At 35.3% G+C, this 25,783-nt stretch overlaps 2 protein-coding genes across 4 annotated transcripts; both read left to right on the top strand.

Moving 5' to 3' along the window:
• Positions 1-11,770: 11,770 nt before the first annotated feature.
• Positions 11,771-23,026, top strand: LOC115964502 (serine/threonine-protein phosphatase 7 long form homolog). Its single transcript, XM_031083800.1, has 11 exons — positions 11,771-12,388; positions 15,572-15,683; positions 17,909-18,672; positions 19,043-19,133; positions 19,248-19,640; positions 20,151-20,285; positions 20,397-20,965; positions 21,881-22,079; positions 22,332-22,374; positions 22,723-22,729; positions 22,861-23,026. The coding sequence occupies exons 2-11, from the start codon at positions 15,573-15,575 to the stop codon at positions 23,024-23,026; spliced, it is 2,478 nt and encodes an 825-aa protein (XP_030939660.1). The 5' UTR covers positions 11,771-12,388; position 15,572.
• On the top strand, positions 20,780-25,511 carry LOC115963263 (protein CTR9 homolog). 3 transcript variants are annotated; one of them, XM_031082206.1, is made up of 9 exons: positions 20,780-20,965; positions 21,077-21,161; positions 21,946-22,079; positions 22,332-22,424; positions 22,861-22,969; positions 23,602-23,816; positions 24,161-24,245; positions 24,905-25,005; positions 25,356-25,511. In XM_031082206.1, the coding sequence occupies exons 6-9, from the start codon at positions 23,667-23,669 to the stop codon at positions 25,494-25,496; spliced, it is 477 nt and encodes a 158-aa protein (XP_030938066.1). In that variant the 5' UTR covers positions 20,780-20,965; positions 21,077-21,161; positions 21,946-22,079; positions 22,332-22,424; positions 22,861-22,969; positions 23,602-23,666; the 3' UTR covers positions 25,497-25,511. The 3 variants fall into 3 exon arrangements, with proteins under 3 accessions (XP_030938066.1, XP_030938067.1, XP_030938068.1); XM_031082207.1 differs by lacking the exons at positions 20,780-20,965; positions 21,077-21,161; positions 21,946-22,079 and having other exon boundaries at positions 22,323-22,424; XM_031082208.1 differs by lacking the exons at positions 20,780-20,965; positions 21,077-21,161; positions 21,946-22,079; positions 22,332-22,424 and adding an exon at positions 22,658-22,729.
• Positions 25,512-25,783: the final 272 nt, after the last annotated feature.

Below are 25,783 nucleotides of genomic sequence, written 5' to 3' on the forward strand. Positions count from 1 at the left end.
TTGTGACCTGGCTTAATGTGTGGTTGAGAAAAAATAAATTCAATAAAATCACTCAAAATTTTAAAAATTGTGAAATAGCAAGGGTGGGTTATGGATTGTCACCATGTCATCTCTTAAGTGTGAGTTTGGATTGCGTTCCAAACCCATCACGTCTAACATTTGCGCTCAGCAGTTGGGTCTCGTACACTGTTCATGAGACTTAACTATACGGAAAAACACAAATTATTCATCATTTAAAAACTGTTCATGGGACCCACGGACACTATTCATCATTTAAAAATTATTTTGCTACTATATTTTTAGCAATAAGTTTCTAGTTTTCAGCAATAAGCAGTATCCAAACGGGTAATTATTGGATATTCTCAGAGTACTATAAATGCATACTCTCTCCTCTCACATAACTGTAGGTCCCACTAATTAAATTTATGATATGACCTATAATTCATGTAATTAATACACATTTATAATACTCTCAAACTACTCAATAATTTTCCTATCCAAACAGACCAGCAAGATAAAGGGTGCGTTTTCATGTGAAAACGTGAAGATCAGTTTGTTTGGCTCGTGCCTTTTTTTTTTTTTTTTTTTTTTTAATTAGGTAAAAAGAAATGGCGCGTCTTGAAACTGAAGGTGAGAATTCACAAGTACTATTTTGGCGTTTTGTGGACTGCTTTTACAAGTGTGATTTGTCACAAATACCCTTGCAAATCATCGAATATCAATATTCGGGAAAATTTGGTATTTAGACTGTTTTTAGAAATTTTTTTTGTGAACAGTATGCACGTCAAACTATTTAGTTAGTTGGACTGATTTTGGAACTCGAGTTTGCCAAACTCGAGTTCCGACCCAAAATTCAAACTATAGTGGCGTGACAAACGCCACTATATGTACCCTATAGTGGCGTTTTATATAAACGCTGCTATAGGCACTAAAAAAAACGCCACTATAGTATTTGCTTTTCCGTCCAAAGTCGAGTTTGGCAAACTCGAGTTCCAAAATCAGTCCAACTAACTAAATAGTTTGACGAGCATACTATTCACAAAAAAAATTTCTAAAAACAGTCTAAATACCAAAATTTGCCATCAATATCCCATTATAAATTTTTTTTTTTTTCGTTGAGAAAAATCTCATTGTAGGTACCATTGCACTGTCACAAACGAAAAATGCTAGTAACACAGAATGGTCAAAGTAACGAAACCCTTCAAGCCAAAAATACTAGTGTAGAGTCATGCATAAGAGATGCAATCTAATTACAAGATGATATTTAAATAGGTTGTGATGAAGAATGTAGCGGTAGTAGTTGCTAAGAGCTATGTAGCTTAATTGGCACATCTTTGTACACAAAGTACTTAAAAATTTAAGGGAAAAAAAAAATGAAAAGGTTTGAGCTGTAGAATTAACAGCATATCGTAACTAAAAAAAAAAAAAAGTATATGACATTAGGACTCTTATCTTTTTTTCTTTTCTTTTTTTCCAAAAAATTCTACTTTACTGCCTTAAACTATATCTCGAATTACACTTTGCATCTTAAACTTTTCAAATGCATGTTTTGCACCATAAACTATGACCATTGTTACACTTTGCACCCCAACGTCAAGTTTGTTGCTAACTTTGATGAAAATCCAAAGTTTAGGGTGCAAAGTGTAATCGAGCGTATAATTTGGGATAGTAAAGTATAATTTCTTCTTTATTTTTAAGAAATTGAGATGATGGTTAATTTGGTCTTTTCACGTAATATTATACTTTTTAATTTAAGTTAATAGCAAACTTAACGTCGAGTGCAAAGTGTAATAAGAGTTATAGTTTATGGTGTAAATTGTAATTTGTGGTATAGCTTAGGATGGTAAATTGTAATTTCCCCTTTTTTTCCCTCTTCTTTTGCAATACTTTTTTTTTTTTTTTTTTTTTCAATTTTAACTTGTGTGGGAGTTTCCACATTTTTTTTTAAGAGAGAGTTTTAACCTATGACATCCACTATTGATGATAATTCTTTTATCATCAAATTAATACACTAGTCGGTTTTAATGTAGGTGGAGATTGAATTAAAAATGATAAGGTGTCCAGATGCTTAAAAATGGGAACTATAATGGTAATTTTCACTTGAAACAACAGTTTTTACCAGTACTATCCAAATGCTTAAAAATAGAAATAGTATTTCTTCACATTTTTACAAACAATTATATGAGATTTTAAAAAGCACACCGTTTAAAACAAATAATCCGAACGGACACTAAAAATATATCCCATTTTTATTATAGTAAAAAATAAGAGTATAACGCTATAAATAAGAGTTTGTGAGAAAATAATGCATTCCTAGCATTACTTAGTTGAATATATATAACACTATAAATAAGAGTCTGTGAGAAAATATCTATAAAAATAAATCAAATTCATTTATTTAGAATTTGTATATCATAATATCAATATATATATATATATATTTATATATATATCCTACAACATACGTAAGGGTGTTTAAAGTCATTGACCATACTGATAATTTACCGACTTGATCACTTCTGAGTTCTGACTTATCCATTGATGTTGAAAATAATTATCAATGGTTTTTTCTTTTTGTAAAATCGACTTTTGCAGTGTGATTGTTAATATATAGGAGATTTGACAAGCTAACAAAACTACACCAATCTATTCCTACAATCCACATTGATTGGCATTCCCCCACTTCACTTCAATATACCTAAACCTTACACAGATAGGAATCAGTATTTCTTCATATTTTTACAAACAATTTTATGAGATTTTAAAAAGCACACCGTTTAAGACAAATAATCCGAACGGACACTAAAAATATATCCCTTTTCTATTATAGTAAAAAAAATAAGAGTATAACGCTATAAATAAGAGTTTGTGAGAAAATAATGCATTCCTAGCATTACTTAGTTGAATATATATAACACTATAAATAAGAGTTTGTGAGAAAATATCTATAAAATAAATCAAATTCATTTATTTAGAATTTGTATATCATAATATCAATATATATATATATATAGATCCTACAACATACGTAAGGGTGTTTAAAGTCATTGACCATACTGATAATTTGCCGACTTGATCACTTCTGAGTTCTGACTTATCCATTGATGTTGAAAATAATTATCAATGGTTTTTTCTTTTTGTAAAATCGACTTCTGCAGTGTGATTGTTAATATATAGGACATTTGACAAGCTGACAAAACTACACCAATCTACTCTACAATCCACATTGATTGGCATTCCCCCACTTCACTTCAATATACCTAAACCCTACATAGATTGGCTCTTCCTTCTTTTTAACCTATCCATTCTTACCACTGCAAATGTTGAAGATCCAGGCAAGGCTTTGTGGTTGAAATTTTCAAGCATAAAGTGCTTGAAATCTAGGGAGGAAAGGATTCAAGTTGAGGTGTTAGCAGCATACTTATCCATTCCTACCACTACAAATGTTGAAGATCTTGCCAACAGCTTTGTGATTGAATTGACATATTTTCGTGTACAAAGTGTTTAGAAGTCTAAGAAGGAAATGTTTCGAGCTGAAGCGTTAACAGTATATTGTAACTATATATATATATATATATATATATATATATATATATATTTATATATATTGAAGATCCATATTGAAGGGGTCCTCTTGATGAGAATGCTAAGCCTTAGCCTAACAATGCTTGCTATGACAAAACCAATCACAACAAAGCTAATACAAATGAAGTTCATGTTAAATGAGTTATAACTTTTTTAAACTACAAATAGGTAAATTTTAAACTATTTATGTCACAAGCAGATAATTTGTAATTATCCTTTTAAAATATTTTTAAAAAATCATTTTTAAATATTTTATATATGCGATGAGATATGTAAGGAGACAATGCAATATAATAAAACTCATCATTTTCAACTCCATTAAATAACCTTAAACAGAGCTACACCAAGTATAGAGTTATACCATATATAATTTAAACATTTAATAATATATTATTAGACTAGTAATAATAAATTTATTTTATGAAAATAAATAAATAAATTTAGGATTGAAAACTCAAAAATTTGTGTATTTTTCTTTTTTGATTTAAGAGTTTTTGTTTATTTGTTGTTATTATTATTATTATTATTTTGAGAAAAAGGTAAGCTCTTATAAATTAAGAAAAATCAGTTTGGAATACACTCTCCAAATCAAATGGTAGTTCTTCTACCCAAACATCTAAACCTGCAGATGAAACTGCTCTCCTAGCGAGGGCGTGGGCTAACTTATTCCCACCCCAATACACATGAATAAACCTACAAAAATGAAATTGATAAGCTTGACGATGAGTTTCCTCTACCATATTCCCATACAACGTGTTGCAGTTGACCAAAGAGTTCAAAGCCGAAACCACCCTAAGACAATCAACTTCCATCATCACCTTAGAGAGACTCAGTTCTTGCGCAAAAATAAGTGCTCGACGAGCGGCCATGGCTTCTTCCATTTCCACAGAAAATGGAATAGAAATCCTTTGAGATAACGCCGCAATGATCTCACCTTCTGAATCTCTAATCGCCACTCCAATGCCTGCACTACCAATATTCTCAAACAAGGTAGCATCAAAATTCACCTTAAAGACACCTTCTGGAGGACGAGACCAACATACATGAGCACCAGGACCTCTCGGCAATGCATCAAGTTTGCACAGGTCAAGGAATTCCCAAACCAACAAGACAGCCCTCTCACCCACTTCCTGTAACGACCAAGTGGGTTGATTCTCCCTCAATCTGTTTCGCCTCTGCCACAAACACCAGGAAATAGTTGAGAACAGAGCAACCTGAAATTCCGAAGCATTATTCAAGACTTCTTGTAATAAATCAAAAAAACTCCTATACTGCTTCCTATAAAACCGGAAAAAGTTAATGTTGGATTTCCATATAGCCTGGGCATGCTCACACAACCACAAACAATGAATTAGAGATTCCAAATGCTCATCACATGTAGAACAGGAAGCTTCCATAGGTACATGACGATATCGAAGATTTTGCTTGGTAGGTAAAGAATCACGAGCAGCTCTCCAAATTAAATGCTAAATCAGATTCGGAGTTTTGATCTTCCATATCCCTTTCCAAACCTTGCTCTGCCCATCCACTGAAGATGACCCTGGATTAACACACCTTGCAATAGATTCCAACATACGGTAAGCGCTCTGCACACTATAATCCCCAGTAGGAGTGAGAGGCCAAATCAACAAATCAACTACAGACTCCTCACACATTGGAATTCTTCGGATCAAGTCAGCCTCCCAATGCAGAAAAAGCCGCTACACTAAACTCGGATCCCACACCCTTCTACCTGCCAGAAACAAATCCTTCACAAAAATAACATCAGTATCTGTTCTTGGAGAGACAACCTTGCTATTTGAAAGCTCCGGCTACCATTTATGCTCCCAAATTTTTGATAGATTCTCCATTCCCCACTCTCCACACTGCACCTTTACTGATGACATCCCTTGCCTGTAAAATACTCCTCCAAGCAAAAGAACAACTTGGATGAACCGGCGCTTCCAAAATGCTACTATTGGGGAAATATTTTGTCTAAAGACTTTATAAAGTAAAGAATCTTTATGATGTAATAACCGCCAAACCTGTTTTGCAAGAAGAGCATTATTAAAATTCTGAATATCTCTAAAACCTATTCCAGACTTAGATGAACAAAGAGCACTCCACTTTACCCAATGGATTTTTTTTTGTCTCCCCTTGCCCTCACCAAAACTTCCGGATCATTGCTTCAATATCTTTACATAGACCAACAGGCAATTTGAATACACTCATGGAATAAGTAGGTATAGATTCAACTATTGCTTTTATCATAACTTCCTTTCCAGCTTGAGACAGAAGTTTCTCCTTTCCAGCCTGAGACAGAGGTTTCTCTTTCCACCCTTGCATTTTTGCCCAAATCCGCTCCTTTATTTGCGCAAAGCATGCTTTTTTCCCTCTACCAACAAAAGATGGCAGCCCCAAATACTTCTCATAATGTTGAATGGCAGGGACACGTAAAGACAACTTTATTTCCTCCATAATCTGTGCATCAGTATTCTTACTAAAAAAGAGAGTAGTTTTACTCTTGTTTATCATTTGTCCTGAAATTTCTTCATAGAAACCCAATAATTCTTGGATTTTTTCACACTTAGTCAATGATGCTCTGCAAAACAAAAGACAATCATCTGCAAAAAAGAGATGGGTGAGTTTTGGACCATTCCTGCAAATAGAAAACCCATGAATTTCTCCCTTTGAGCTGCCTCTTTCAGGATTGCATTTAAGCCTTCAGCACAAAAAAGAAAGAAATAAGGCGAAAGAGGATCCCCTTGCTTGAAACCCCTTGAAGGCCTAAACAGACCCTTTGGCTTTCCGTTAACAAGAATAGAATAGGACACTGTCGTAATACACTCCATTAACAAAGCTAGCCAATCTTCATGGAAACCCAATTTCAGAAGGATCTGTTCCAAAAAAGCCCACTTCACCCTATCATACGCTTTGCTCATATCTAACTTAAGAGCCATGTAACCTTGCTTGCCTGTACAATTATTCTTCATATGATGCAAGGATTCAAAAGCAATTAAAATATTATCTGTGATAAGCCTATTTGCAACAAAAGCGTTCTGAGTTTCAAAGACAATAGAATCCAGTAAAGGTTTGAGACGATTAGCAATAACCTTACTGACAATCTTATAAATCACATTACTCAAGCTAATGGGCCTAAAATCAAATACCCTTTTTGTATTTTGGACTTTTGGAATTAAAGTGATAAAAGTATGGTTAATAGATTTCAAGATGGATCTAGAGTTTAAGCAAGAAAGAACAGCTTGAGAGACATCCATACCTATATCAGTCCAATAAGTTTGATAAAATAAGGGCGGCATCCCATCCAGTCTTGGGGCCTTTAACGGAGCCATATCCTTAATAGCACATTCCATCTCTTCCGCATTGAAGGGCCTAGCCAAGGTAGCCCTCATCTCCTCAGTCACCACTAGTTGAACCCTTTCCAAAATCTGCTCTAGGTTGCGAGGATTGGAAGTAGTAAACAAATTAGCATAGTACTCAATCAACAAACTTGAAACCACCTCCTCATTTTCCTGCCAAGTTCCATTCTCATCACACAACCCCTTTATAAAGTTCCTTCTCTTTCGTTGGGTTGAGACACCATGGAAAAATTTAGTATTCTGATCACCACTTTGCAACCATTGTACTCGAGACCTCTGATGCCACATTTTCTCCTCTTGTGCACATAATTCATTAAGTTCCTTCTTTAACCAATTCACCAAATCAACATCCCCAGATCCAATCGAATCTGCCTCAGCCCTCCAAAGCCACTCCTTTAAATTTTTTTATTTTTTTTAGCACCTTACCAAAGTGGTTACGGTTCCACGCGGTAAGCATCTTCTTACATTTTTTCAGCTTTTTTGATACCACATGCATGGGAGTACCCTCTTGATCAACAGCCCAAGCTCTTGAAATAATACCATTGCACTCCAAATTAGTTAATCACATAGCCTCGAAATAGAAATGCTTTTGTCTCCACCTTTGATGCTCCCCGTTCGGATTCAAAGATAATAGAATTGGGCCATGGTCTGAAGTAAAACTATTCAAGTGCCTAATCCTTCCTGTAGGGAACCGAGCAAGCCATTCATAGTTGGCAACCCCTCAATCCAACCTTTCCCATATCAACTCACCCCTACGTCACCCATGCGAAGTATAGTCCGGACCAAAATAGCCTAAGTCCACAAACCCACAATGATCAAGAACATCCCTAAAAGCCTACATGAGATTATGAGCTCATGGTGCACCACCCTGTTTATCTTCCACTTGTAATAACTCATTAAAATCCCCGAAACAACACCATGAAAGTTTTGGCTTTGACCCCAACATATGCAGCATATTCCATCCTTCATTTCAAATACTCGTCTCCAGCTCTCTATAAAAACCTGTTAATCTCCATGCATCCTTTGTACCCCCCTTAATAATAGCATCTATATGATAGGAAGAGAAGCTATCAACCTAGACATCGCTACTATTTTTCCACATCAAAGCCAACCCACCACCCTTGGCTTCATTAGTCACAATAAATAGACCATCAAAATTTAACTTCAATTTAATACGCTCTATTTGTTCCTTAGTGGACCATGTTTCAGACAAAAACGCAATCCTAGGATCTTTTGCTTGGATAATTTCCCCAAGCTCATCAACTACACAGCGGTTTCCAAGCCCCCGGCAATTCCAAGCTAACAGATTCATTGTTGTCGGCAGGGCTGGGACCCAGCCACCACCGTTAAATCATCAAATCCCACTCCTCTTTGCTTTTTGTTAAAATCTGTCTCCTTACCCTTCCCTTCTAAATCTCTTATCTAAACAAATGAATCAACGATATTCATGACCAAAAAAAAAAAAAAAAAAGAATAAAAAACATCTGGTCAAACTCCAATTATTACCCTTGCTAGCTTAAACACTAACATCACAATCAAGTAATTCCAAGGAGGACAAATAAAGAAGTGTATTGAAATAGAAAAGATGCTGAGTTAAAGAGAAAACAGCTGCCATATAGTAGTAGATCGATGAGGACAATGAATGATCACGTTTGCAATAGAACATGGCCTAGAGATAGTGACAAAATCATATGCCAAGAATTGAAATCCTTCTCATCACTACTCAATTATGACTCTAATGTTCATCAATAAAATAAAATAAAACAATGACTTCTACTTGATGGAAAATAGAGAGAGGAAAATAGGGTGAAAAATGTTGTTCTCCACTGTTTGGTTGAGGAAAGAAAATAAGAGAGACAGAAAACAGGGGAGAAAGTTTTCCCTCTCGGACCCACTTTTTTTATCCTCCCAAATTGGGAGGAAAATGGGGTGGGAAAAGTGTTGTGAAATGCATCTTACACAAATATCCTCTCATCTACCCTTGACTTTATTCATGACTTGATGACTTTTGCATTTTCTCATTCTTATCACTTTACCTTCTAACAGCACAGAAACGTCCGGGTTCTCCTCTCCTTTTTTTTTTTTGTTTTTTTTTTTTGGTGACCAAGTTTTTGCTGGTTACAAAATCTTTTGCCCAATTAAATTTATATGTACACTATTGTAATTTTTACATTATAATAATATAAATTCATATGTATGATGTGGTAAATTTATATTATTTAATAAGTACAAATAAATCTATTTCTTACCTATTATGTAAGAAATGTATAATAGTCAATTTATATAAATTACATTTTTCATCCTTCTCTTTTTCTCTCCAACCAAACAAAAGAGTTTTCTACCCTCCCACTTTTCCACCCCTCCAACCAAACAAACAAGAGGGAAAACCAAATATTTTTTATCCTCTCACTTTTTCACTCTCACACAATTTTCTATCCTCCTACTTTTCCACTCTTCCAACCAAATGGAATCCTAATGAAACCATTTAAAAGAAAAAAAACCTACAAACTTCTTTAAGTTCATATATATGGAAATATGTGACACACAGAATCAGACAAGGCATTTATATATCAAATTTTAAATCTCCCAACTAATAATATATATATTATCCGACAGAAACTAATTAATAAAACAACAAAATTAGCAAAAATTAATAAAACAACAAATGACTTTGAGAAAGCCGTTGTCCAGCTGAGCTGTGTGGGTGGGACAAATCTAATATTCCTTCTTTAAATAAATACTTCTTGTTATGAATCCAATTCATAATTAAGCTCTTCGATCTTAACCACTGCCAATTAATCTCTCTCTTTTTCTTTGTTCCTTCTGTATTTCATCTTTGGGTATGGCTGCTTATTATATATCTTTATTATTACGTGGAGGCTGGTCATCATCAGCTGTGGCTGTGGGCTTTGCTATATGCATCCTTGTGCTATCGAATACCAGTACTTGTGGTGTTGCTGCTGCTCGTCAGATGGAGGAGATCCCGTCGCCGATGCCGAGAAGTCTTCTGGCAAATCAACTTGCTCCAACGCCACCTATGGGGTAAGCCCCCCCCCCTTTCTTTCTTTTTTCTATGTTAGCAATCCTGCTTTTGGTGATTAAATTAATCACATTCATGCGCGCGCGTGTGTTGTTTTCTTTTTAAGTAATTGTATGATCAAATGCGCAGTACCAAAAATGTTCGGTCTTTCTTATCCCTTCCTCTTTAATTTGGTTAGGAATGATCAAAAACTTAATTAATTAGTTGAAAAATTATCTTTAAAATTAATGATCCTAATTATGTTTTTATGTCTAGAGTCTAGTGCATGCATGGCTCACGATGAGCCAACTAGTTTATTTAGATCCGATTATTAAAAAAAGACCATGTGATCCATCCGCATCTACTTGATTAGAGTCTTCTGAACTGAATATATTTTCGTTTAGCTCCATAATAAAATTCTCATCATTCATACTTAAATGTTGATTAGTGTTTTAACTTATAAGTTAAAATCCTAATTTGTCTTTTAAAAAAATGGTTTTTTAGAGAGAGGTTATTGAGAGGGATGGTATATACAATCATTATACAAAATATAAATGGTTCGATTTAATCAAATAAAATTTGATATATAATTGAGTAAATGATCAATGGATTTTTTTATTAATTTTGTCATGTTTTAGAGTTTCGGTTATGTGAAAAATTCTAAAATTTCCCATGATAATTGAATAAAATGAAATTTATTGGTATTAGTATCTCGTTTATGTCATCCATTGACTCGAGGATCCTGGACCATATGGGGTTCAAGAATCTCGGAAATATGATTGGGATTGGGTACATGACCTCAACCACTTTCAATATAACTTTGACAACTCTATCTATCCACGTTGCTATCAAATTAGGTATTCCATTAAGAAGAAGAAATATCATAAATAAATACATTAAAATAAAGATAAAAAACAGGCATTCTATAACTAGTGAAATTAATTATGTGGTCCATTGGGTTTATAGTTCTGATGGCCCTAAATTGGGAGCTATCTCCTCCATCCGATCTTAAACATATGTGGATGATGACGCCCACACAATATATATCTATATATCAAATACATAAAATATTTATTATTAATAAATTAAAAATATGAGCTTCAAGTTTGAAGAGGGGTCAAATATAATATGAATTTAAAGATAAGGGATCTAGTTGTCACATATCTAGTCTAACATATATAGCTCTATGATTTTTTTTTTTTTTGGTCATGATGAATCCAATAATGTGTTGGGATGCTCATATTACTTGTCGGCATTCGTAAAGTCTTGTGTTGAAGCCTAGGATCTCATCTCTCTTAGTGAGAATTATCTTCATTTAGAGCAGTTGATATCTCTTTCATTGACGATTATCTTTATGAGAGCAGTAAATACCAAGTCCTTTAGATTGTTCACTTTTTCTTTTTATAGAAACAAATTTTCACTCTTTTTAAGAACTAAGATGTGACATATTTGCCAAAAAAAAAAAAAAATTATAATTCAACTAATTGAAATTTTTTAGTACTTCTAAAAGAGATATTTAAGATTTAATTGCAATTCAGGTTAGACATTTTTAGGCTAGGCCCCAATGCCTACCGTCAAGTGACAAAATGTTCGCTTTTTCATATTGAAAAAAATCGCAAATTTTCCACCTTTAATGCGTGTTGGTGGAAAATATTTACTTGGAGAAAACGATTTTTAATTATTATTTTTCATGTGATTGTTGCTTAGAAAATGATTTAGATAACTTTTTTCCAATATAACTTAAACCAAAAATCATCAATTTTTCATGTTAGTAGAAGAGGGAACGAAATTGGAAAATAGGCCTAATTTCCCAACTATCTAGTTAATAGGTCCGGTTTTGAAACTAATTGGGTTAGTAACATCTCGAGTTTATGACAGTCGATTTTGGGCTTTGTAAATCGACTCTCATAGAGTCGGTTTTGGTTGTCCGTGACGATCTGATGTGGCGTACTGCCAGGTGGCAGCCATCTGAAAATCGACCATCAGAAAGTCGATTTCCATGTGGAAACCGAGTGTGTGAAGGTCGATTTCCATGTGGAAACCGAGTGTGTGAAGGTCGATTTCTAATAGGATATATTTGAATTTAACGCTCTCTCTCAGTCACCCACCCACTCACTCTCCCTCATCAGTCAAACGCCTCTACAGACGGACACTCTCGCTCACCCTCACTCACCCTCTCCTTCTCTCACTCTCTCAGCGTCACCGTCGCCGACGGCAGCCCCAACCCAGTCACCCACCCACCCACTCACTCTCCCTCATCAGTCAAACGCCTCACTCACGCTCTCAGCAAACCGATCGACACTCTCGCTCACCCTCTCCTCCTCTCACTCTCTCAGCGTCACCGTCGCCGACGCCGGCCCCAACCCACTCACCGACCCAGTCTCAGTCACTCTGTCGCTCACCTACGCGGTATCTGAAACAAAAGGTGCAGTCTCAGTCACTCTCTTGTTTGTTTGTTTTTTTTTTTTTTTTTTTTTTTTTTTTTTTTTTTTTTTTGTATAAGAAGCATTCTTCTTCATTCCCAGATTGTTGCTTCAATTCCTTCCCATTTTTCAAGTATGCCATTTCTCAGTTACTTACTTTTTTAGATTCGAATTTTATGTTCGAATTAAGACAAATTTCGGGGATGAATTTTAGATAACATCAGTATTTTTTATTTATTTTTTGTTTGAGTATATTATTGTGATGAAGGAGGACAAAAAAATGGCATGACATGTGGTGTGGCTTTGAAGGGGATGAATTTGGGTATTTGATTGCAGATAACACAGATGCTTCAGATTCATCTTTGGTAGGTTTTAGAAAGACCATAAGAAATGTAGAATGTACTGCTGTGCAGATAAACACTTAGAAATGAAATAAGACAAATTAATAAGCAAAGCACTTAAAAATCCAAATTTCTGTTTGATAGACCAATATATAAGATGCTGGTGTGTTCGTGTGTGTGCGTGTGTGAGAGAGAGAGAGAGAGATGCATTTGGCTTAGAAATTGAACTGCAACATGATGAAAAATCAATAATTGTGTCTATGCTATGTTATAGATAGTACCTCAAGAACCCCATCATGGGCAACTAATCTCCCTGCTGCTGATGTAGCACCTCCCGATAGAAAACTTGAGTGTTGAAAAACACCTTTCTTCTTCTGACCCACATACAAAGCCCTTGATGTGCTGAGCACAAAAATCCACTTAGAACCCTCAACTGTGTTAATAAGCATCCCTGTTTGCCTGTATAAAAGCTTTCCACTCTCTACAATTACTTCATATGCTTCCCTCTCTTTCTGTAATACCAAACGACAGAGAATGTAAAGTTATAACAGTGAAATAGTGAAATATATGCACTTATCCACATTCATAAGAAGCCACTTAGTTATCTATGTAGGCACTTATCTAGGTTGCAAAGATGCTTATGGGAGTGTGTGCATGTAAATTGAACACAACAAATTTGATGAAGAAACAAGATTGGAGGGGGTCCATTTCACAGTTAAGATATTATTTTTTGGATCTAATGTATAAAGAGCCATGTTACTTAAAATTTTAAATGATGTTGCAGTGGATACACTTAAATTTGTAATATTTAATCTAAACCATGAAATAAACACATTTAAAATGGAGAGGGGGTGTATTATTGGAATGCAGTAACAGATGGTATGATTAGTAATACTTACTGGTCCAAGATACGCGATGCATTGACGTTGTAGAACAGTCCTTAGGCACCTTTCAAGATTTAGGTCTTTACCATCACCAACATCCAACCTTCAGTTTCAGAGGAGGAGAAAAATAAAGTTAGAAATCAGTGATAAAGAAGGATAAGGCTAAATCAAAAGCAATTATACCAAGAAAGAAAAAGTTAATTTTCATGAGTACCAGTAGAAGAAAGGTTGGGTGCTCTTGCTATCAGAGCAGACATCATAGTAGAAGTGTAAATTGTGTCCATAACGATGGCGTGGATCAATCTGAAAAAAAACAAAGATTAACAAAGCCCATTAGTCCAGTGATTCTACTTCCTTACCTATTAATTGGGGACTAACAACATGGAACCTATTAATATCCAAAAATATAAATCCATAGAAGATATGTACTTAGCTAGACCACTATTCAAAAGCCCAAAACTTGAGCTCAATTTGAAATTTCATCCAAAAAAAAAGTCACCAATTCCTATATAGGAAGCATACATTGGCCAAGTTTGACTCTCTTTTTTAAGTCTTATTATGAGAAGTGACTAGGAATACATGTCCCCTAAATTCCTAATATCTAATACAGCAGTCGTTATTGGAACCATCACTTGACCAAAATTAGATTGTTTTGAGGAAAATATTACTTTCTCCATTTTTAGATGGAAACGTAAATTATTTTGGAAACATAAATTAAGTCATAAGAACAAAGTTTATTTCCTTGTATCAGATTCTTTTTTTGGTTGAGGGAGCCTTCCCATCAAAACGCAAATAAATAGTGCAGCCTTAAAAAACCTATCTTATTCCTGCATCAATACCCTTACAGAGCTTTCCCATCAATACCCTTGGCCTTGTCATTAAGTCTTTTCTGCCTCCCACCACATATATTTTTTATATGTGGTATCTGTCTTGTACAATGTCATTATTAAAATCCCATTTGAAAAAGTTTGATTCCCCCCCTTTGGTCTTTTCAGCATGTGCTAATAGTTTCACACAGAACTAATTGCATAGATTATTGTAGATATAGTTTAGTTAGATCACTTCCGGTTGAAACAACCTGTTCCTATATCTAACAACATGGCAACATGCACATGGGATTCTTTCCCCTAGGAAATGAAACAAAGATACATATTTTCAATTGTCAATTTATTATAATACTTTCTTTGCAATAATATCGTCTTTTAGAAATGCCGCCTTCTTTTTTATTTCTTAATTTCTTTTTGTTTCCCTTTATTCCATGTTGTGCCCTACCACTTTTTAGTGAATGAATTATAAATGTCCATGACAAGCCTTGGCAGAACGGCATTTTAGTTACTGCCTAGCTTTTTAGTTAAACTTTCAAACATAAAAGCATAAACATGCAGGTAGTTACAGTTGCAAATTTCCAAGGAGGTGGTGCATTCAATGTTATTCCTTATTCTTTCAAACGTAAATATTGCTTTAGCATTTTGAATATTGAATTCTTTTAGATAACTAAACTAAATTATTTTGCATATTGAATTCTTTTTTAAAATTATTTCTCGTATTTTGCATATTGTAATAAATAAAAAATCTAATGCCATATAATTGTCAATAATCAGTTATTCAAATTATTGAACACTCTCTCTCTCTCTCTCTCTCTCTCTCATATGCACTCTGCAAACCATGCAATACATACACAACAACAAGTTGCTTAATTAAAGCTTTGGGACAGAGATTGTTCCTTTGTGCTCTATTTTTGACCTATTAGATGGATGCAACTTGAAAGTAATAATTATTTGTATTTTGTGGTTTTGTTAGAGGTTTGTTCAAATAACCTATATAAAAGAAAAAGTTAGATGTAACATCAAATGCATACCTTGTTTCATTATGTATTATTATTGACAATATTTTTTAGGTTGTTTTTGTTTTGTTTTCAATAATGTCTAGTATGTGGTAATTGCTTATCATTTTTGTGCAGTATGGCTGCTGCAAATGCTGGACAGATTAACCATGCGCAGCCTGGCCCCATTGACAGGTCAGTGTTGACGTTGCAGCCCAACCATCGATCAGAAGCCATTTGGAATGGGCAGGTAAAACACACCACTAAAGATTTCACTTTTTTTTGTGTGTGGTGAATTTCGTTTTTTGAACCTGGACTTTAGTTTGGTTTTAATTAAATGAATTTAAAATTTAAAAATATTTGTTTTAGTCGAAAATAGGTTATTTGTATTTTAACTAGAAGGTTGCCCGCGCGTTGCGCGGATAATGCTATAAGCTTTTATGTAAAATGGTTTTTGAAATTTTTGTACATATATTATAGCATAAATGGTGGATATTTTCATTGCTAAAATCACCTACAATTATAGTAGAAACTTCGGAGAATGTAGGCATATTTTGTTGCAAACCATGAATTGATTGTAAACCAATTAATTGCAAGCATACATTATGCATATCAAGCTCCTTCAACCTATCCCTTGTCATACGAAATGTCTAACTAAGGCATTGATCTTATGAAGCATCTTCAATAATATTTTAACTATAGCAGTGCTAAGGTTGCATTCATGTCTAGGCGAAGCAACAAACACACTTTGATATTGTCAAGGCTCTTGCGGACAGTTGTACATGATACTTGACCAATAAATAAATAAATAAAGCAAGTAGTTTCAATGATGGTTGAGGTAGACATGATTCAACATATTTAACAATTTTTTAACAAAGGTGTACCCGTATAATATATTTAACAATTTTTTATTTATATAGATTCTAGGCTAACCTTCAAATAATGGAGACACCACATAATTTTTTCTGCCCACTTAGTTCTTAATTTGTACCTTTACTATTCTATTGTTTCTTTTTTTGTGCTTATTTTTAACAATTGAGTTTCTACCATTTAGTAGGACATAGAATATGTGTAGATTATGGTGATTAATTTAAAACTTTGCAACCAAATAATACTTAACCCCTCAATAGGTAAAAGAAAATTATTCACGTAAAAATAATAACAACTTTCTTCCCCGTAGCTAATTTAATTTGTTTCACTCATGTCAATTATATAGGCTGCTACATCATACAACCAAATAAAAATTAGAAATTTTCTGTCAAGCATTTTATCAAACACTTTGGATTCAAAATAAAATTTTCTGTCAAGCATTTTAGCAGAAATTATGCAGGAAAATTCCTGCAGAAATTTGAACAATCAATTTTCACAACAAACCCATGATGTACAATTTTTTCAGATTTTATACAATGGTGGATCTTGAGGCTGATAACCGTATGATAGAAGGTATTTAGTATCATTGAGATATATCACTCCACCTGGGAATGGATTTTACCCGGATCCGTTCTCATGTGAAGGAATTGTGATATATTTTGATCACATAAAATAAAAATTGGTATCGTAGGGGCTAAGTGACTGTCGTTTTCATTTAATCTTTGGTCTTTTAAAACCATGGTTAATGAGAAAAATGAAAATATTGTAATGCAGTTCTGAATGTCATCTGCTAAATTAATGTGGTTTAGAAAATCTTGCTCAATCCTCGATGAACAATTTGAATCTAAATACATGCTTGCTTGCTTGCCTGCCCTATATCTCAAAAGACTTCGAAAAATTGAATGTATAATGCCTTAGGCAGTAGTAAGTTGCAACTGTATTAAAGTTCAGAGAAATGGACCGAGAAAAAAAAGAGAGGATGCTTTGGATTCGAAATATATAGATTAAAAAAAAAAAAAAAGAGTAGAAAAAAACATAAGTACCTTCGTGGACATAGTCATATAAATCTAAACAACAAACCTCCTGTATGCATTGAAATCCGGTTTAGTAGCTAGGGCTTACACCATGAAATTACCACACCCATTACCCATATGAGATGTATAAGATAATATGGTAAAAAAGTTATTTTATATTATTTTTTTTAATATAAAATCCCATCAACTTTTATATTTCACTTAGTGTGGTAATTGCATGGTGCAATAGTCCTTATTCTAAATCCCTCTTGTATTATTGTGTTAACATATTGTTAGAATCTATTGATGGTTGATTCATGCATCGCATTTTGTAAAGTCAACGGTAAAAACGAATGTTTAACATTGATGCCAATAAGAGATTTTATGACCTAAATATCTTTAAAGTGTAATTTTCTTAGTTAGCATCAAGTCATTAACTAGCTTTTAGAAATTAATAATAAGTTGTATGTTTATAAGTTGTATGTTAATCCACCCCACATGTTAGTCCATGGTGGGTGTTATAAATACTATAAACAACTTCTATTGCACTCAACTTGTTGTCATATGTTAATCCATGCATCGTTTTGTGCAGGATCCAGGGTCCCTTAAATGTCGTGCCCGTAGTGAAGAGTTCTCGAATCGAGAGCCAATGGTGGACGATCGAGTCATTGATATCATTAAGGCACTTGGTTTGGAGGGACTTCTCAGGACTCCGGGTAGAGAGATTGATCATGGCCTGATAATGGCCTTAGTGGAGCGATGGCGGCCCGAGACTCACACATTCCACATGCCGCATGGTGAGGTCACCATCACACTGCAGGATGTGGAGGTTCTTCTTGGACTTCCTGTTGATGGTGACGCTGTAACAGGGAGCACACAAAAAGAATGGGAGAATGTGTGTGATGAGTACCTTGGCTTTCGACCTACCAATGAAGACCATCTGGAATGTGCTGGCCAAAGGATTCTCATCAAACGGCTTTTGGAGCAAGTTGCCCATCCACTGCCGCCTAATGCTGAAGACGATGAAGTGCATAGGTACGCACGATGCTACATCCTAGCGCTATTGGGGGACACAATCTTCATGGACAAATCCGGTGATAGGGTGCATCTAATGTGGGTGCAGCAGTTGGAAGACCTTCGCAACCCACGAAGGTATAGTTGGGGAAGTGCTTGCCTTGCATGGTTGTACCGACAATTATGCAGGGCAAGCGATAAGAAAGCTAGTCAGATTGGTGGGTGTTTATTGTTGGTCCAGTATTGGGCGTGGGCCAGATTCCCCTTTTTGTGCCCGGCAGTGGAGCGTGGCCCACCAGTGGGTGCTTATGGTCCTCCAGTGCGTGGTCCACTGTCCCTTAAGTAAGTCTGTACCTTAGTAACTTCATTTACAATATGTGATCATTACCTAAGCTTACAATCATGTAATTTAAAATATAAATTTTTTATTTTTATTTAAAAGGGTTGTACGAATCATTTATGTCAACATTTAAAAATGTTAAACAGAGTTTCAATATATATGATTACGTTAATATACTCTAATTTTGTCATTGTCATATGGCTTGTATGTGCTTTGTTTTTATAAGGACTTTTTTCATTCTAGTGATATTATTAATTGAGGCAATTTCTATAAGATTCTATTAGTAGTTATACTTGATTACATTATAGTTTTAATCATAATATTATCTTACTTGGGAAGTTGTAGATATTGATTCCCTGTTCTTGATTGTAGGTGGGTGTGGGTTCCAAACAAGAAAAATAGGCCCGCCCAGGTCTTCAGGGACAGGTATCGGGAGCAAATAGCTTTAATGTTGCCAAACCAGGTATGAAAATGCTTTGTTCAACATGTTCAAGAACAAGATATATTTATTTGCTGAACTTTTAAATAGAAAGATAGTTGCCTAATGTGTTGCATATTTGTTGTTGGGCTGTTGTAGGTGGTGTGGCAGCCGTATGAAGATGAATACGAGAACCTTCCGCCGTGGTGCGTTGCAGGGAGGGCAGTGTGGACGGCAATCGTGCCGCTTGTATGTTTCCATCTAGTAGAGAAACATACACCGGATCGTGTCGTTCGGCAATTTGGGATGATCCAAGAAATTCCCCGCAATGTTAACACGGACCCGGTGCTTCATGCAATTGATTTGAGGGGGAAGATGGGTGTTGATTGGATGCGGAGACATGCTATGCATCTCACGGACTGGGGTCATCGCCTTCAACGGCGTTGTGAAGCAGTGCTTGGTGATATGCCTCTACAGCACGAGTACTTCGATTGGTTCACAAGGATAACTCGAAGGTTTATCGATATCCCTGGTGCTAGATTCATTCTAATGGTAACTTCTCCATGTCTTCTACATTTTACCGTACTTGTTACTTAGTTTACCACTGTTTAGAGAACTCTTTTTATGTGGTCCAATGTTTGCTTACCATCAAACCTCCCTTTTAAATTGTTGTCTGCTTAAGATTGCTTATAGACAATCGAAGTTGATTTACCTTATAGAGAACTTTGGGAATATACAAATCTAATTTGGAATGCTCTAAGGTCATATCTCGTATTTCAGCCTTTAGAGTTATGGTATACATTCATCTTTCCATTTTAATTATTTTTAATTTTTTTCCTCATTTGGCATTGGCAATTTGCATTTTTCAGAAGATGATATCCGCTAACTACATCTTTAATACAAAAGTTAATTTCAATTTAGTCCAATGTAACACTTGGTGTCCCTATAATTTCCAATTATTAGTTGCCGTATCAATTTGGAACCAACCTGAAATTATACTATTGATTGGCTTTCTTCATTTTGATATTGCATTATTAATATACTTGGTTTTTCCATGTGCAGATTGAAGGATATGTCCGTATGATGCGCCGTCACCTAGTGGGCACGGAGGAGCACAATGACATTATTAATGTGCTGGAGGCAGTGCATGAGATTGGCCGTGTACGACCTCGGGAACCTGAGGCCCCGAACGAGGAGGCAGCTACTCCTGCGGCAGCGCCTACTTAGAGGCCAAGCACTACTGAGAGCCCGAGCACGAGCACAGCTCCTGCCGGACGTTGCTCTCGTCCGCCTGTTGCTACCCCTCAGGTTGTCCCTACCCTCGATCCCTCTCCATCCACCGCACATCCATCCCTTAGCCCCACCATCCCTTCACCCACCCCACATCCATCCGTTAGCCCCACCATCCCTTCACCCACCTCACATCCATCCCCTACCCCTACCATCCCTTTAGCCACTCCACATGAGTCCCCTAGTCCCACCATCCCTCCACCCACCCCACATGAGTCCCCTAGTCCCACCATCCCTCCACCCACTCCACATGCCTGTCCTGGGTCTGACATTCGTCCACCCACCCCACGGTCATTTCCTGAGCTATCACCTATTCCATCATTTGACCTGGGTCTTGATCAAACCCCTCCTGACTTGCAACAGGACCCACATTCCCACAGTACATCCACTGGCCCACCCCATGTTCAGCCTGAGCAGCCTGTTGGGTTAGCTGCAGCGGCAGAAGGTCGGCCAAAACGCATATCTAAGGCACCTCCTTGTGGGACAGGGGGGCACAAACATGGACACAACGCTGGGCCGGAGGCATCTGATGAAGGACATGCAAGACCTCCTCCTTATTATACGAGAAAGCGTAAGGTTCAAAAAAGGTAACTCAAATGATACCTTATTCCTTTAACTGGACATTTCAAGCTGGTGTTGAAAAGTTCATAAAATTATTTTTGTGGCCAAAATGATTTAATGTACATTATTTGAACTAGGTGAAAGGTACAGTTGGGACATTAGCTGGAGGTAGATATTCATGTGTTTGTGAATGATACAATTCTTGTTGCTGTTATCTTCGAGGTACATTTAGCATATCAATCTTATAAAATTTTCTCTTCTAACTACATAGATACTCTATGATCACATTATACTCCTGATTTGCCTCTCCACTTCATCCACTCGCCTCTTATCCTATGATTCATATTCTCTTTAATTTCTCAACTCTTATGAATTATTGCTCAAAGATATTGAAAGCTCTTGCTCTTCTCAACCATCAAGTCTTGCAACCCTTATCGACTCTACTTTTAATTATAGGTGGTTGAACTTATTTGGAAAGAAAGTTTAGGACATATTATTCCTCAAAGAAATAGATTAGGACTCATTGATCCTTTTGAGGCAAAAAAAGTAGGCCTTATCTGTACATTTCCTAATCCTAAATTACAATAACAATACTCACGTTACTATAGGAACTAAAAGCTCAAGAGGTGGTCAAAAGAAAAAAATATCTATTTGACAGGACTTCTTCCCATATCTATGAATTTCATTGGACCGTCATGGATGTATATGCTACTTTACGAAATATGTGAATTGTTGTATATCTTGGAAACCGATAGTTTTTATGGCCTTCTTATTCTTATACCAAGGAGTTGTTGCATGTCGTAATTAGCAGAGATATTTCATGAGTTTTGAGGCTTAAAAGATTAGCTTCTTGAAACGACAATACTGTTTTTAAGAGTCATTGATCAAACTTATGAGTCTTTAAGTCTCATAGTTTGTGGTGCATGTATAACTAATTTTAGCCATTTACCTCTGAAGAATAAAGTGGCTGAGCAAATCTCACTTGATCCATTGACAAATATGACAGGCGATGTCTGGCATGTATTCCTGAAAGGAGACTTCAAACACATGCTTTATGGCTACAAATTTGATGGAAAATTCTCCCCAGACAAAGGGCTTTACTATGATTCTTCTCGGATTCTATTGGATCCTTATGCAAAAGTTAGTGGCCTGCATGAGTTGTTTACTTTGTTGTACCTTTAATGTTTCTTTTTTATCCCAAATACTTTTAATATGTACTTATTAACTATTTACATCTATGAACAAAATATTTTCACTCCTTTGACTGCTTAAGTTTGGTAGATCATTTGCTTCCTATGTCTGGATGGTATAATTTATGCGTGGCTTTTTTTTCTAAATCCAGGTTTTGCTTCTAAAATGCAATGAACTCTGATTTCCTTTTCATTTGTCTAGGCAGTTATAAGCAGAGGTGAGTTTGGTGCTTTAGGAGCTGATGGTAATTGCTGGCCCCAAATGGCCTGCATGGAACCTTCTTTTGATGATGAGGTAGCAAATACTACATTTACTTCAATAACTGTGGGCTGTTTTTTTTTATTATTATTACTTTCTAATATTTATTAATGCTTTATATTACTATAAAGGAGCTAAAGGTTAGATGTAAATAGGCTTGTCTTATGATATAGTCAAACGTGTGTCACTTTATTGTCACAAAATCCCTGCCTAGTTTTTTAATATTTTTTTTAAAAATGTTTTTTGTAACAATTTTTTTCATGCTTCTTGTTCAATATGAGGATATTGGGGTTTACGTCCTTAAAAAAACGCTTATTCCCTATGCACATTTTAGATCCCAGGTAAAAGGAAATATTATTCCTCAAGATGAAGCACACTAAGATAACTTTTGTAATTTTATCTCAATAATTGTTAGGTACTAAACAGGAATCTAAAGCTTTTTTCTGACTCTTATTATTTGAAATTATTTCAGTGCACCTACCAATAATTTTAGCTTCAATCCAGATGGGTCTGCTGTGAACCCTGGAGCTTTCCAGCAGCATATTCGAAGTGATTCTAATCTTATGGCTCAGTTGTTTCAGGTAAAACTGTGGTCTTCTTCTTCAAAGTTATTCTTTGCATTTCAAATTGGGGTTTGAAGCATGTAAATATGGTTTTCCTGTTAAGAAGAAGTCTGGAATCAGATAAAGTCTGGAAACTTAACTCCTTGGGTAATAGGTTGGTTCTAATATTATTTGCACTACCGCACCCTCATGGTGTTCTTGAGCTAGAGCCTATTTGGAGATGATTTTGAAAATTGGATTATTATCTGAAAATGCCATGCCAATCAGTAGCAGTTGGCATAAAATTATATGTGAAAATAAAAATAAAAATGATTGGATTGTTTGTAATCCATTCTTGATTTCTATGATTTATTTTCTTCACTGGTGAGTTTCTAGCAATATTTTGTTCTGTTTCAGCAGTAGCGACAAACTTGTTGCATCAATGATTCTTTGTTTTTCCTTCTGCGTCATCAATATTTTTTGCTCAATTTGAGTTTGATACTATTGGATTGTAAACTTCGATTGTGAAATTTAAATTTTTTATATGTATTTGGGGTCAGTTGGTTCTTAGTTGTCTGAGGAACGAAACGGGGTATTAATTAGGATTGGAAAGTTAAATTTGAGTATGGATTTATGAACGTTAAATTTGATTTGGCTTTGTATGTGGGCAGACAAGTGTGCCTCTTCAGCAACAGCAGCTGCTGTATAATGGGAAGGAGATGAAGAATATTGAGAAATGGCGCTTAATTATCTAGCAAATCAGTTCTTCTTTACTGGTCAACATTTTTTAGTTGAGCAACTGACTGAAACTGCTCTTGCTGTTACCAATCATGGACCAACAAAGGCACATTCTTACTACAATTTAGCACGATCTTACCATAGCAAGGTTGGAAACAATACCCTTTTCCTTAATACCATTTTAATGAGGTGTGCAAACTTTTTACTTGCTAAAAAAAGGTGGAAGGAGGGGGAAATAAGACTGTTTTGCCTGTTCAAGTGAATCTTTGTCTCCTTTTTGTATTCAACCACCCTTATCCATCATGTATTATGATAAGTGACTTACTTTGACTACCAAAAGCACCTCTCTCTCTTCCCTTGACTTTCATTCTTTCCCCTCTTTCCCTTTGTTAGGCATACATCTGAAGTTAACTCCTTTGTTTAAAAGCTTGTTTTGCAGTCTATGGTCTTTCTGACTACTAATAATATTAATGTTCTGCATCTTAACTTTAGGGGGACTATGAAAAAGCTGGGCTGTACTACATGGCATCTGTCAAGGAAATCAATAAGCCATATGAATTTATATTTCCTTATTATGGTCAGTAACCACGTGCCATTGTCATATCATTATGGTTTTAATCTGTTTATAGGCATTTTTGATATGTTGGCATAATATTATTATGCTTTAATTTTTAATCATTCATCTTTACCACAATCATGATTGGTTTATTTGGGGGCTATAATGCATTGTATTAACTTTTGTGCATTGGAGGTGTGAAAAGGGTTAATAGGACACCAAAAATTATCATAATTTTTTGATTTTTTTTTTTTTTTTTACTTATATGGACTTGGGGAACAATATGATCATATAATATTTTGCTTATATGCCTTGGATATGGTAGATTGCAAAGAAGGATACCCCAGGCCCCAGCCAACTCCAATTAGTAGGAATTAAGGCTTAATTGAGTTGAGTTGACTTGATTATTGCTATTTTATGTAACAGATAAATGCCTGATGTATTTGTAACTTGAAGCATGCTTAATTGTGTTCATAAAATCATATGGGATTCATATTTAATAGTTCAAATGGATTTGGGTTTTATTACCACTTTTCAACATGCATAATGCGGTGACTACTATATTGTTCAACACTGTATCCAAGTGGATGCACTTTTTGCAGAATTGTTATAATTGGTCTTCATATTTATTTTCTTTTGATCTATCGCTTCTTGTTCATATGCTGGAAAATTGATGACAGGTTTGGGACAAGTACAGTTGAAGTTGGGGGATTTGAGAAGTGCACAGTCAAACTTCGATAAGGTTTTGGAGATTTACCCTGATAATTGTGAGACATTGAAAGTGAGTTAGTCAATTGAAAGTGTTATTTCATGATTTTTAGGCTTGATTGTTTTGTGAATGTAACCTGAGTGAAAATAATTTCCACATCTTCTATGTTCTTGCAATTGCTCTTGCTGGCAACCTTGCCAAAACCAGCTGCCGGTGCCACTACCTCATCTTACTAGAATATATTAGTTTTTTCATTTTATTTTTCTTCAGGCAAGAAAATTGCAAGAAAACAAATCATTTTTCTGCAAATGTCTTTAAAGATCATTTGACATGCAATGTCCAAACCAATCAGAAATCTGTTTTTAGCCCTCCAACTTTATCCTTATGGTTCATGTTGAATTGATGTTTCTCTCATGCTATAGGCTCTTGGGCACATATACGTTCAGCTTGGCCAGACTGAGAAGGCCCAGGAATTTATGAGGAAGGCTACCAAAATTGACCCACGTGATTCTCAGGTAGTTGATCCTTTTTATGTTATCTATTGTTTCTTGATGTTTTATTGAACAAGTCTCCCTACCGAGGACTGGTTTGTTGCAACACTATCACCTGTGTCTTGCATTTGTTTGGACGTGTATGGAGGAGTCCACTTTTATTTGCTGAAAATAATTTAATAAGGTATAGTGATATTTGTGTTTTTGGCTAGTTTCATCATTTTGAAAAGGTGAAACAGCCAAATCCTTCTTTTCGTATGATAATGTAGGAATATAGGATGTTTTCTGTATCTTTTTTTGGTTTTAACATGCAAACTACCATGTCCTCTGAGTTGCATGCTTTCAACTTTTCAAGTAAA

The sequence above is a fragment of the Quercus lobata genome, chromosome 10 (genome assembly GCF_001633185.2).
Source record: "Quercus lobata isolate SW786 chromosome 10, ValleyOak3.0 Primary Assembly, whole genome shotgun sequence".
NCBI classification, from domain to species: domain Eukaryota; kingdom Viridiplantae; phylum Streptophyta; class Magnoliopsida; order Fagales; family Fagaceae; genus Quercus; species Quercus lobata.